This window comes from Canis aureus, chromosome 25 (assembly GCF_053574225.1).
Source record: "Canis aureus isolate CA01 chromosome 25, VMU_Caureus_v.1.0, whole genome shotgun sequence".
Taxonomy (NCBI): domain Eukaryota; kingdom Metazoa; phylum Chordata; class Mammalia; order Carnivora; family Canidae; genus Canis; species Canis aureus.
Genome location: NC_135635.1, coordinates 42158170 through 42171491, shown reverse-complemented (window position 1 = coordinate 42171491; position 13322 = coordinate 42158170). Strand labels below are relative to the sequence as shown.

Here is a 13322-nt window from a genome sequence, read left to right as displayed (position 1 = left end):
GGTATCTCCCTGACAGTTATTTCTGATCACGATTCAGATGAAACCAAAGGAAATGTCCAAGGATCTCCTCCCCTTCCCCTCCATGTTCTCTGGGGACAGTGGTGCTTCTGTCATGTCCAGGAGGAACACTTGCCTTTGGGAAGAATGCCTCTAACTTTCAGTCTTGCTCAGGTAATAAACAGAGTAGCTTCAACACACCACCTCCTCCTTCCCCGCACAAAAACAAACCCTGGCTGGAGGTACATGTGGCCTCTCTGACCAGTGTCTCTGACCCCCTTGGCCATGACTTCTCTGATGTCCACAGAAAGGCATACCAGCCTAGTGCCACCATTCCGGAGAATAAAGGACTGTCTGCAAATGCTCCATGGCCTGAGCCTAGCCACCAGGGCTCATGGCATTTCCTAGCTGTCATTAAAAGCCCCAGGGGCAGCAATCAGGTGCAGAATTCTGCTAGAAGCTGGACACAGTGAGATGGTAACACAGATCCCCGTAGGGACCCTCAAACTGTGAGGATCCTCCTGCCCAACCACATGCCTTTTCTCACTGTGCTCTGTACTCTATCACAGGCCCTACCTCCAATGCACCTGCTTTCTCTGTGCCTTTCCAAAGTTGACCCTTTCTTCTGGGTCCAACTCAAATCCTGCATGCTCTGGGAAGTCACAAGAAATGGGCTTGACTCTGAGTGCTCTGAACAACAACAGCACCGGCTATCTTTTTAGACCATCCCTCCTAGGGGACCATGAATGCTGAAGGTCCATGCCCTCTCTTAAACCAGAGGCCCTGGGGACCCTTAGTTGGCCCAGTAGGGGCTCAGTAAACACAAATGCTGATTAGGTGAGAGATGCTGTCCCTGCCCTCTGGGAAATTTCAGTCTAAGCCTGGCACACAGACCAGGACTGGTGGGGGAGGTACGCTGGGACCGTGGAGCCACCACCACAAAGGAACCATGAAAGCCTTCACTGAGGTGCGCTTTCACACACATTAGCTCACCCAAGACAGGTTGGCAGGTAATTATTCCCATCTCACTGAAGAGACAAGAAAATCAGGCTGAAGACACATGGCTGGTTACAGTCAGAACCGGTGTGGTTCTGGTTCTGGGCTTAACATTCAGAGAGGCAGCCTGAGGAATGGCTGAAGACATGGCCCTAGGGCCAGGCTACAGGAGTTCAAATCCCAGACTGGCCTCTTGTTAGCTGTATAATCTGGGGCACGTTACTCCACTTCCCAGAGCCTTGGCTTCCTCATCCACAAAATGGGGAAAATGAAAAAAAAACAGTACCTATCTCACGAGGCTGTAACAAGGGTTGAACAAGTTCATTTATGCCAAGCTCTCAGCCTCACCTGGTGCATTTCTGTGCATCCAGCCTCTAGGTACAGTGGCAAGAGGGTCCTTGAATTTCCAGGTTTCTCAGGTTAGGGCTGCAGGAAGTCGGTCTTCCTCCCCTTCCCTCCCAGTGTGTGCAGGTGTGTGGTTATGTGGCTTCCACATGGCAAAGCTCCATCAATTCACCTGGGCCCAAAGCAAATCCTGGAGCTCAACACTGAGCAATCTCTAAAATAAATAAAGTGAAAATAAACCAATTGGCCAGCTAACAGATTTTCTTCTTGTCTGCCTTGGTAATTAAGCCACTGTAGCCAGCCGCATATTTCCCTGGTTCTGCTGCTGAGGTAAAAAGGGAGTTACAGAAGCTGCCAGGCCAGAAAGGCAAATACAGGCCCTGGGAGGAGGGCAGCCACGCTGCTGGCCCCAGGAGGTCTTGGCGCAGCCCACCCTGGGCACTCAGTCCCATCTCTCCTCCGAGGCCAGAAGAGCCTAGAATTGCACAGCTGGAGCTCCCTTACATAAGGAACACTTCCTTGCCACCCACAATTTCTCAGGCCCAGCCCTCCAGGCAGGGCAGCTCATTACTGGCTCTTCTCTGTGCCAGTTCAGTGGGAACCTGGAACCTGAACCACACAGGGAGCCTACCTGTTCCTACCTTCCTGCATCTCTTAGTGCCTGCCGGAGCATTACCTAGGGTCAGGCTCTGTCCACCACTAGATGCTGCCCCGTAAACGCCTCCCTCGGCCAGCCCATCCAGGATGTGTCAACATGCAGACAAGGGAAGAAAGAAAGAAAGAAAGAAAGAGCCTCACCAACATTTTGAGAAAACCAGCAGATGGGGAGCCCAGAAGAACTGACAAAAGTAATACATTGTCTCCACAAGATTCTGTGACAGAAGAAAACCCCATATTCCTCAAGCTGGGAGAGGTCCCTGAATGTAACTTTGTCCATCAGACAGTGGCCCCCTTGGGTCCCCCCAGGCCGACAAGTACCTTGAGGCCTCCACTCCCAACACGCTGGGCCTTCAGACGATCTTGCTGTGTCTAATCCAGTCCATACATCCTCTGGGGGCCTAGCCTGAAAGGCCAGAGCAGCTACAGGGCAAGAATGAACCAGAACTAGAAACTGGAGAGGCCAAGGGCGCCTGAACAAGGTGCATGGCCTGGAGAGGACAAAGCATGCTTCCTGCGCCCACCCTCTGACACTTCACCTCCATCCACAGCTGTCCTGTTATCCAGCTAAGTCCTGCTGAGTGGAGGCCTGAGAGCAGCTGTAAGGGGAGACAGCCACCCAAGAGCTCACTCACATGCTGAGTCCTGGAACAGGACAGGGAAGGTCCATGCTGAAGGTCCAGGCTCTGGAATAGCCAAACTACTGCCTGGGTTCAAATTCTGCCTCTACCAGTTCCTGGCTGTGTGACCTTGGCCATGATGCCTTGCCTCTCCGGTTAATTTTTCCATAAAACAGGACAACAGCCAAACAACTGGGTTGTAGTGAGACTTGAACCAGGAAACAAATGTCTGCCGCTTAATGGGTACTGGCTGTCACGAGGGTGACCTGGGTTGTCCGTCATGACCAGTATTAACACTCTCCTTTTCACTCTCAAAAGTGAATGGATTGCACGAGAAATTACAAAGCTGACTAGCTCTGTTTTTTTCTAAAGTCCATCTGGGTATGGCCCTGCAGCCTCTCTGAGCCCTGGGGAGCCACGTTCCCAAAGCATAGGTCCCCACAAATAACTCTGCCCATGCCACGGAATGGTCCATGCCATGGACTGGGCTTCTCCTTCCTTTTCCTCTTCACTATGTCTCTCCCTTTCGTTCCTCTTCTCCCTAGCCCATCCTTTCCTCTCTATCTCCTCCCCCTCAGCACCGCAGAAGGCTGGCAGGGCGCTGCAGAGGTACCTTTTGACTTTACTGGCAGCTCCCACTGACCCTTGGATGGGACACCTCAGGGCTCTAAACTGGGCCTTAGCAAATTTCTCTTCAAGGAAAGGAAACAACTGGAGATGTCAAAGAAACTACCTGGTCACTAGATGGGTAAGTAGAAATAATGGGCCATTTTGCATATGTTTGTGTGTTGTTTAAAGGAAAAAAAAAAAAGAACAATAACAGCTTAAAATGGCCCACTGAGGCCAGAACCTGTCTATAAAAACAGCCAAAGGGATCCCTGGGTGGCGCAGCGGTTTGGTGCCTGCCTTTGGCCCAGGGCGCGATCCTGGAGACCCGGGATCGAATCCCACATCGGACTCCCGGTGCATGGAGCCTGCTTCTCCCTCTGCCTGTGTCTCTGCCTCTCTCTCTCTCTCTCTGTGACTATCATTAATAAAAAAAAATAAAAATAATAAAAAAAATAAAAAATAAATAAATAAAATTTAAAATAAAATAAAAAAAAAAAAACAGCCAAACACAGGGCAGGTTCCCCAGCAAGTTCACTGAGTGTAAGTGGACAGACATATGGACTCAACAGGCTTTCCCAAATGCTCAGGGAGATTCACTACATCTTGGCGCACACACACACATATACAAGGGTACACACACATATACACATGCACCTACACACACATATGCACGCAGATGCACACACCTGGGCCTGAGTAGTGGGGTGGCTGAGTCACAGGGCCAGACCACAGCAGGAACAGGCCAGGGAGGAAGTGCAGCCCCGGTGTCAGCCCATTTCCTGACCGCCTTCCTTTGCTCTGGGAGGTCCTCTTTCTGTCTCTTTGTCCTTTGATTCTCTATCTCTCTCAGTTTTGTTTTTACACAAGGCACCAGCCATGCTGCTGTCCAGGTCCACGTGGCAAGAGCTCCTGGCAGCAATGCCCCGCAAGTGAGTTTTCATTTCTAGAATGAAATGCACCTCTTCTATACACTGAACTGTGACCTTGGGCAAGTCACTTCACTCTGAGCCTCAGTCTCCCCAACTGGGAAATGAAGAGGCTGGGCGTGGCAGAAGGGCCCCCCATGTCCTTCCTGATCTCAACCCCGGTGCTTCTGTGCTCTCCTCCAGTCCCCATCAGGGATCTTGGGCACCAGGGAGCAAGGGTTAGGAGTGGGGGGAGCCCTGCTGTTCCCCTGCACAGGGCGCGGGGAGATAGCCTCCCCTGCCTCCCTTCCGCCGCCCCAACCCCGGGCCGCCGGGACCAGGGGAAGCGCCGGCCTCCCTCCCGGGCTGCCCGGGGCAGAAGGCGCAGGGGAGGCGCGCGCCCCGCAGCCCGCAGCCCTCCACCCCTCCTCCACCCCTCCTCCACCCCTCGGGCACTGTACCTTGGGCGTCGCCGCCGTCCCTCCGACCCGTCCCGCCGCGGGCTCGGCTCGGCTCACAGCTGTCCTGTAGCCTCCGGCCGGGCGGGCTGCTCCACTTTCCCCCGCCCCAACCCTCGGCGGCCGCAGAAGTGGCAGCGGCGCCCTGGAGCCGGCCTGTCGGCGCCGCCGCCCCCTGGGCGCCCTCCGGGATCGGCGCGCGCCGCGCGGTGGGGTCGCGGCTGGCGGGAGGCGACCTCAGACTGCCAGGGAGCCTGGGTGGTGAGGGCGGGGCAGCTGCTGACTTAGCCGGCCTGACTGGTCAGGCTTCCCGGGCCCCTCTGTTCCCCAGTCCCCTACGCCCCTTGCCCTGGTTCTAGAATGTTCACAGGCTTCAGTGCGCCCTGAGTTTCTCTCCCTGTGGGTCTGCACCCCGGAAAACCCCACCACATCCAGGCTGTCACCTGCATGGGAATTTGTCCTTTGCGCTTTCCTGCCTCTTCTATACACTGAACTGTGGGCATGCGTGCCCCTATCATAAAACACCCAATATATATTTATTAATAAAGCATTAAATCTCCAGGGACCTCCCAAGGTTCAGGCTGAAGCATACCCCTCAGTCTGGTATACAAGGCCACTCTGGCCACCAGCTAATTTTCCAGCCTCACCAACTCTTCTTCAAACACACACATGCAACGGGGTTAGGCACACAGGGAGTTCTTACTTTGCCTGGAATGCCCTTCCCCTTTCTTGTCTGCCTGAGCAAGACTTGTCTGCATCCAGGCCACACTGGAATGTCCTCTTCTTGGTGAATCCTTCCCCAGACACTGGCCCCAGTGGAACATCCCAGTTTCTTCTTTGTGAGCAAACTGTTCTGATGCTGGTGCCCATGTTACCACCCCCCCCCCCCCCCCGTTTCCTCTGGTCCTACAACAAGGATTTTGTTGTGTATTGTTTTCGTTTTTATTTTGGGGGAGTACTGGAAGCCTTGGGAGTCTATGGGAAGTGAAGAAGGGCCACTGTCAAGGAGGCTGGCAGCACAGGCAAGAGAAATGCAAAGGAGACTCAGAGGTGTTTGCAGATCATGGTCGAGAATCTGTTGAAGAAAGAAGGAAGGGCGAGTGCAGAGGGGTCAGAGGTCCTGGTTCCAGGGGAGGCATGAGTGGGGGTGGAGAAGCCTTTTAGCTCAGAAACAGGGGCAGAAAATAGAGGATGGGGAGCAAGGCAGGAGGGGAAGGCGGAAGGATCCACCTGGGTGAGGGTGGCCACCATGTTCACTAGGAGGCAGGACCATAAGTAATGGCTGGAGGGTCTGAGCAAGCCAGGGGTTTGGGTAGCATTGAGACACCTGTGCTGTGAGCTGTTGCCTCCTCTGTTGGGGGGAAAGGGACACCCAATAAAGGAGGAGTAGCAAATAGGCTTGGAGAACACAGGGACACTCCAAGAGGTGTGCTTCCTGAGTCACCTTTAAGCTCCATGGCACCCTTCCTCCTGACATCTCTGTTTTCTTGCTCACATACTGCTGCCAGAGAGCTGAAGGCCCAATCGTCTCTCTTGGTCATCCCAGGAGAACAGTGGAAACATTCACTGTTCCAGTTCAGGAATTCCCCTGCTGGCCCTTCTTCCTTATTGTGAGTGGCCATGATTATGGAGTTGCCAACTGGCAGAGGCCAAAAAACAAACAGACCTTTCAATGTTGACTCTTCCGGGTGCCATGCAGCATGGCAGCACCTGCCCCACCTCCCACAGCCTCCCCAGCAAAGTTCAAATCAAACAGTTGCTGAGGGGCAGAGGGTTGGTGAGTTCTACAGGAGCAAGTGGACTCCAGGGGAGATTGTCCTATATCTAGAGCTTCCATCTTTCTCCTGTTGGAAAATGCTGGGCTTGCGGGGGCTGAGGGAGGAAATATTTTCTATGAGATTGTACGGGCCAAGTCAGACTCACAGATCTTACTGAAACATAAAGCTAGTGCCAAAAAACTTGACGGGATGAGCACTGGGTGTTATTCTGTATGTTGGTAAATTGAACACCAATAAAAAATAAATTTATTTTAAAAAAATAAAAAAAATAAAGCTAGTGCCTGTGTGGCTCAGTTGGTTAAGCATCTGCCTTCGGCTCAGGTCAGGATCCGGGGATCCAGGGATGGAGCCCCACATTGGGCTCCCTGCTCAGCAGGGAGTCTACTCCCTCTGCCTCTGTCCACCACCCCCCGCCCCCTATTCATGCTCTCTCAAATAAATAAAGAAAATCTCAAAAAAAAGAAAGAAAGAAAGAAAAGAAACATAAAGCTAGAATGTAGGAAAAATAAGGCCTCCTTAAGGATATTTATGAAAGCCATGTACTTCCCCTTCAGGTTTCACCAATCTGGAATCCTTCAGAGGTTGGACAGGTAACACGTGAGCAATGACTTTCTTCCCTCTCTCTCACACAAGAATGGGCTTCATCATTCAGATGGAGTTGTAGTTAGAGAACTGGAAAAGAACTAAGTTACAGAGCCAATCCTGTCTATCGTCGAGGGGGAATTATGGTCCAGGATGACTTGACCGGTGGCAGTGGTGACATGACTACTCCTGGCTGTGAATGCAGGATTTCATTCCACCCCTACCGTCTACAAGTGGCCTCTGTTGCTACCTTGGGTGGGATATTGGCTTTCCCATCAGGAATTTCTGAATTTCCCATTTATGGAGCAGGGAAAGAAAAAGCACCACACAATCAAGGGTGTCCCCTAAAGGACAGTAGAGCCATAGCATTATTTCTGCTAAAAAAATTTAAGGACTCGCAATGAGTAATGTGTTGCCCAAAAAGTACAGGAAAATAGAGGTAGAATTAGCCCCTGTGGGAATGATGAAATTAATGTTTTATATGTACTCTTTTGCTATTTATAGAATTTTTTAAATTTATTTATTTGAAAGAGCACAGCAGGGAAAAGGACAGAGGGAGAAGTAGGCTCTCTTTTGAGCAAAGAGCCCATTCTGGAGCTTGATCCCAGGACCCTGGGATCATGACCTAAGCCAAAGGCAAATGCTTAACCAACTGAGCCACCCAGGTGCCCTGATATCTATAGAATGAGAAAGGAAAGGACAGTTCTTCTGTCCTCATGAGTTTGCTCTCTCACGCATGTGTACACATGCACACAAAACCCAACTGCATTACCCTGGCTACTAATGTAATAAATAAAGCAATCAGAAACACAGGGAAGTAAAAAATGGTTCTGTAAGCCAAGAAATGTTTGTAAGCCGAGTTTGGGGGATGGAGCCCACTTGCTCCTGAGAGCAGTGACAACAAAGGGAAGCTGCTGCCACTTACATTATGGGATGGCTCCAAATTACCTAATTCTTCCACTATCAAAAGCTGGTCAGGAGCATTTCCATTTGGCAAGATGTTTTGGTAAAGGAAAAACAAACTGTTGGTTTCTCTAAGCTGGTGCTCTCAACCAATACTAGATTTTCAATATCAAAAATTATACGAGCTGACAATTTGGAATTTGAGAAGATAAATTCTCATGACCTATTGAAAAAAATATACAACCATCTCTTGACCCATTAGAAATCAAAAATAATCAAAACAGCAACTGCTTGACATGATTTCCAAGACACACAATCATGAGGCTCTAAAACAGCTAACGAAATAGAAATATAATCTCAGAGTTATAATGGAATTTTGAATTCTATTTTGAAGGTTGAAAGTCCTCTTATGTCCTGTGGAATTTCTGTAATGTTTCTTGCCCCGCATCTCATCTCCACATTTATCCCAGATTTCAGTGCCTCTCTCTGGACTATGCCCTTGACTCTGTCCTCTCAATCTCTCCTCCATCCAATGTAGCCTACACGCACAACTGCTGGGTGATGTTGTATATAAGGCATAGCTCCAGACATGTCCCTTCCCTACACAACAAAACCTTCCATGAACACCCCTTTTGCATTTTCAGAATAAAATTCATAGTCTTTTGGTTGGCCTCCAAAGCCCTCAACAACCTCCAAGCTTGCTTGTCACTACTTACCCATAAATAAGTGGTAAAGAGCCCCACATTTACTTTTGAGTAACAGTAGCTCCATGACTCAGTTTTCTCTCCCCAAAGGGCCTTCCCTGCCATCTCCATCCAAAGTCTAGGACCAGGCAAAGCTCTTACGCTGTCTGCTGCAGGAAGACATGGCTCATTGCTCATAGCTCTTCCCTTACCTCCCAGCTACTTCTCTTAGAGACATGATCACATCGCCAACCACCTTAGATCCAGTTTACTCTCGCAGCTGGTGTTGTGAAATGGGTGGGGATTGAGAGGTGGAAGCTAACTCTTCAGCTTTGAACCAGCCAGGGACTTCTGATCTTCAGTTTCCTTACCTGTAAAACATAGTTACAAACAGGACCCACCTGAGAAGGTTGGATTGTGAGGAGTAAATGACATAATTTGTGTGAGAAGCCCTTAGCACAGTGCCTGATATGATGTCAGGGACCCCATGTCAGGATAGAAGAGTATATTGGTGGGGGGGGGGGGAGGGAAGGAGGGAGGGACAGAGAAGACAAGACAAGGAAAAGAAGGAAAGAGAAAAAAAATCAATAGCCTTTCTTTTCTACTGGAGTCAAAGGACCATTACCTCTTTTAGAAAGAGCACATACTTATAAACTTCCTTAAAGATAAAATTTTAGACAAAAATGGCATCAGGATGGGGGTCTAGGCAGCTCAGTCTGTTAAACATCTGACTCTTGGTTTTGGATCAGATCATGATCTCAGGGTGGTGGGATCGAGCCCTGTATTGGGCTCCACATTCAATGAGGAGTCTGCTTGAGATTGTTTCTCCCTCCCTCTCCCTTTGCTCTTCCCCTCGCCCTGTGTACACTTTCTCCATCTCTCTCTCTCAAATAAATAAAATCTTTTTAAAAATGACATCAGAAAAAAATGACATCAGGATCATAGAAAGGATGAAATCAATTAATCTTTTTATTTTTAATGATTATTTATTTATTTATTTATTTATTTATTTATTTATTTATTATTCATGAGAGAGAGAGAGAGGCAGAGACACAGGCAGAGGGAGAAGCAGGCTCCATGCCGGGAGCCCAACGTGGGACTCGATCCCGGGACTCCAGGATCGAACCCTGGGCCAAAGGCCAAACCACTGAGCCACCCAGGGATCCCCTCAATTAATCTTTTTAGATCCACTGTGTAAATTTACTAGGGAAATTCTATTAGAAACTTAACATTTTCAAAAAGGAAGGATCTGTGGAAACCACCCTGTCCAACTCCCATTGCTTTTCTGCTAGGGAAACTGCAAAGGGTGAGAGCTAGTAAGTGGCAGAGTCCAGACTGGAAAGCTGTCAGCCCAGAGCTCTTACCTTTCTTGCACATCACCTCCCCAGCTTGGGAAAGACACTATAAAAACCTCATGTTCAGAGAGAAACTTCTGGCATGAGACTCTGAAGAGTCTGGCAAACCAAAAAGCAATTATAATGCTTGGCCAAAACTGTCAAAGACAACCATTTCAGCACCATGGAAATTGACTGGAGATATGCAACAAACCAAGAAGTGTGTGTTCATGAAAATTACTGAATTTTGAGTATGGTCAGCAAGACTCTATAATGTTCTTGCCTGGAGCTATTCCGATCCCCCTGCAGTTCTGTTGTTTCATTCAGGCCAGCTTGTAAAAACCAGCAGATTTTTGTCACTGCTGGAGTGGTCTCAGTGTGGAGCAGTATCAGTTTGTGATCTCAAAGCCAGTGGACAGAGAGGGCCAGCAGCTCTGCTAGCCTGAAATTGCAAACAATGGACTGGTGTCTACATAGGAATCTAAAAGGACTTTTAGGGAGGAGAAGCAGCCATGGGGAAACTGACAAACTCTCCGCCTGTCATAGGTTGACCAGGGCTATATGTATGTGCTGCAGAGACAGGAGCAGCCCAAGCCACTCACACATCCCTGGCCCATGGAGCCTGCTGCATGTACAGGGAATATAAAGGGTTCAATGAAAAATAAAAGCCTGGGCAAACTTGGAGGAATAAAAGTTTGACCTCTGCATGTGCTCTCCAGCTTACTCACAGATCTATTAGCAAAGAGTGGAGGCCCTACTGGCTCAGGGTATTTGAGGACAATCTCTGGGCAATCTTTGGCTGAACACTAATCTAGACAGACACAAAGGTGACTATAGGAAACTAGGCTACAGAATGAAAAGCAAGAAAACAAAACAGCAGAGACATTCGTGGATGCACATTGCAGGGGAGGCAGACTTCATGGATTTAGCCCAGACTAGTTATTAAACAAACACACAAAACAACACAGAGGGAGGAGAGCTCCAATACCTAGTTACTAAAATATACCGAAGCCAGGGCGTGCAGGGTGCAAGAGTACTCAACGTCTAGGGTTCAAAATCACTCACTGCTGACAAAATCCAAAGGCAGAGAGATGAGTGGTGGGGAAAGAAGAAAGGAATTTATTTCAATGAGACAGTGGGAAAATAGCAGAGACTAGTGTTGCAAAGACTGTCTCCAAAGTGCCAAAAATACATCCAGGTTTTATAAGGAAACTTGAGACACCAGTTGGTGGGTACTTGCAAGCGGGCAGTGAAGGTTGGGTTGACCATTGTCTTGGGGTGGGTCCTACAGGGTTTTGCCGCTCAGAGCAGTCATTATGGCTTCACAGGGTAGTCTCCATTCCCACAGGGGGGATGTTTGCCCACAGGGTCTCTTGCCTTAGTTAAGAGATAAGCTGGAAAGAAAAAAGGAATCAATTAGAAAGTTTGAAGTCAAAATGGAAATGGTTGAAGTCTTTTTTCAATACTATGTAAAATATTCAGTTTTCAACAAAGAAATTGTAACACAGTGGAAGCAACAAGAAAGTATGACCATATTCAGGAAAAAAAAAAAAAGTCAGTAGAAACTATCTCTGTGTTTGCGTGTCCTAAGATGTCAGGCTTATCAGACAAACCTTTAAAGCAGCTATTATAAATACGTTTAAGGAACTAAAAAAAATATTCAAAAATTTAACAAAAGTATGACAACAATGAATGAAAATAATCTTAATAAAAAGATAGAAATTATACAAATGAATCACTCCTGAAACAAAGGATAACACAAAGCAATGGAATGACATGTTCCAAAGTGCTGGAAAATTCTGTCAACCAAAAGTTCTATATCCAGCAAAACCATCCTTCATAAATGAAGATGAAAAAAAGACAGTCCCAGATAACGAAAGATCAAGAGGATGCATTGCTAGCTGACATACCTTGTAAGAAATGCTAAAGGAAATTCTTTAGTCAGAAAGGAAGAGAAGCCAGATGATACTCAAATCCACAGTAAGAATGATGATCCAGAGATGATAAATATGTAGGTAAATATAAAGGACTCTATAAATGTATTTTCTTATTCCTTCTCCTAACTTCTTTAAAAGAAAGAAGTTGTATAAGCAAAACTTATTGCACCATTATCGTTAAGTATATAATATATGTAGAAGTAGATATGATAATAATGGAACAAAGGAGGGGAGAGGAAAAGAAGATACATTGAAACTTCAGGGGGGCAGAATTTGTCACCCCAAAAATATACTTCTCTGCTATGAGGATTATTTTAGGTTGATTATTTTTAAGAAACTGTAGAATCAGGAAAAGCTCTTTACCTCCCCCTCAACTGCCTAAATTTGCACTGGAAAGGAGGCCTGTACCAGAAGAGAGCTATTATCCAAGATACCTTTTTACCTAAGAAGCTCATCTGTGTAACTGGACAACCTGTTTTCCAAATAGCTCCTCCTCCCTTGTCTTTATCTTCTTTGTGTTCTCAGACCCATACACCTTTCCTTAACTCAGGATGTTCCATAAGCCTCAATCACCTGGCTGCCCTTTGGGGCTCCTATTTTTATGGGACTTTCATACATATGAAATCTGTTTATTTTTCTTTTGTTACTCTGTCTTACATCAATTTAATTTTTAGAACAGGCAAAGAATCTAGAAGGGAAAGTTTCTCCCTGCAGTTGACAACTAGAAAGGAACCTTGACTAGCTAGGCACTGCTGATTCTGGGACTGTTACTGCTGGTTCTGGGGCTTTTGTTGCTGAGAGATCCTGGGGCCTCTGACCAAAGCCAGCAGAAGGTAAGAATTCTTACCATGTCAGTCTCCTGGATCCCTGCCTGCAGGGTCTGATGGAAGTGAGAGTGGTGAGAGTCCTTTATTTTTTGTAAATTTAGATTGGCAGGAAAGAATATGTGCATGAACTATTCCTTGAGGGCAGCCTGGGAGGCTCAGTGGTTTAGCTCCACCTTCAGCTCAGGGCCTGACCCTGGAGAGCCGGAATTGAATCCCACATCGGGCTCCTGCATGGAACCTGCTTCTCCCTCTGCCTGTGTCTCTGCCTCTCTTTCTCTCTCTGTGTCTCTCATGAATAAATATATAAAATCTTAAAAAAAAAAAAAAAAACAACTATTCCTTGGGTATAGCAACTCTGGTAAAGATTTGTTATGAATACCCTTAGTTTCTGTTGATCCCTTTTGTCCTAGAGATGGTCATCATTTTCCTTTGTCTCTGTCTCTGGTGTAGTTTGTCATAAGGAGGAAAACCACTGGGTAGAAGCCAGGCATAGATCCATAGCCTGTTGTTCACAACCAGCCTCACACATTGATGAGTAAGTTCATGGTTCTTGATGAAGTTTTGGGATCATAGGTGAGGTCCGGGGCCGATGACCAAGAAATAATTCTTGAGATGTCTTTGGTGCAAAATGGTTTTGTTAAAGCACAGGGATAGGACTGGCGGGCAGGAAGAGCAGCTGTCCCAGGCCTGT

General features: G+C 47.7%; 2 protein-coding genes across 7 annotated transcripts in view; both read right to left on the bottom strand.

Moving 5' to 3' along the window:
- Positions 1–4758, bottom strand: part of CRACR2A (calcium release activated channel regulator 2A) — a 138570-nt gene extending 133812 nt beyond the window's left edge. For 3 of the 6 annotated variants that reach the window (XM_077871412.1, XM_077871413.1, XM_077871415.1), the window contains exon 1: positions 4591–4757. The gene's annotated coding sequence lies outside the window, so the exon portion shown is untranslated. Of the gene's footprint in view, positions 1–1341; positions 1553–4590 lie in introns of all 6 variants that reach the window. The other 3 variants (XM_077871414.1, XR_013364428.1, XM_077871416.1) reach the window with 3 other exon arrangements.
- Positions 4759–9630: 4872 nt separating this feature from the next.
- Positions 9631–13322, bottom strand: part of LOC144297398 (uncharacterized) — a 56912-nt gene continuing 53220 nt past the window's right edge. The window contains exon 6 of the mRNA XM_077871411.1: positions 9631–11261. Coding sequence (XP_077727537.1) covers positions 11182–11261 — 80 coding nt within the window. The 3' untranslated portion in view covers positions 9631–11181. The remainder of the gene's footprint in view (positions 11262–13322) is intronic.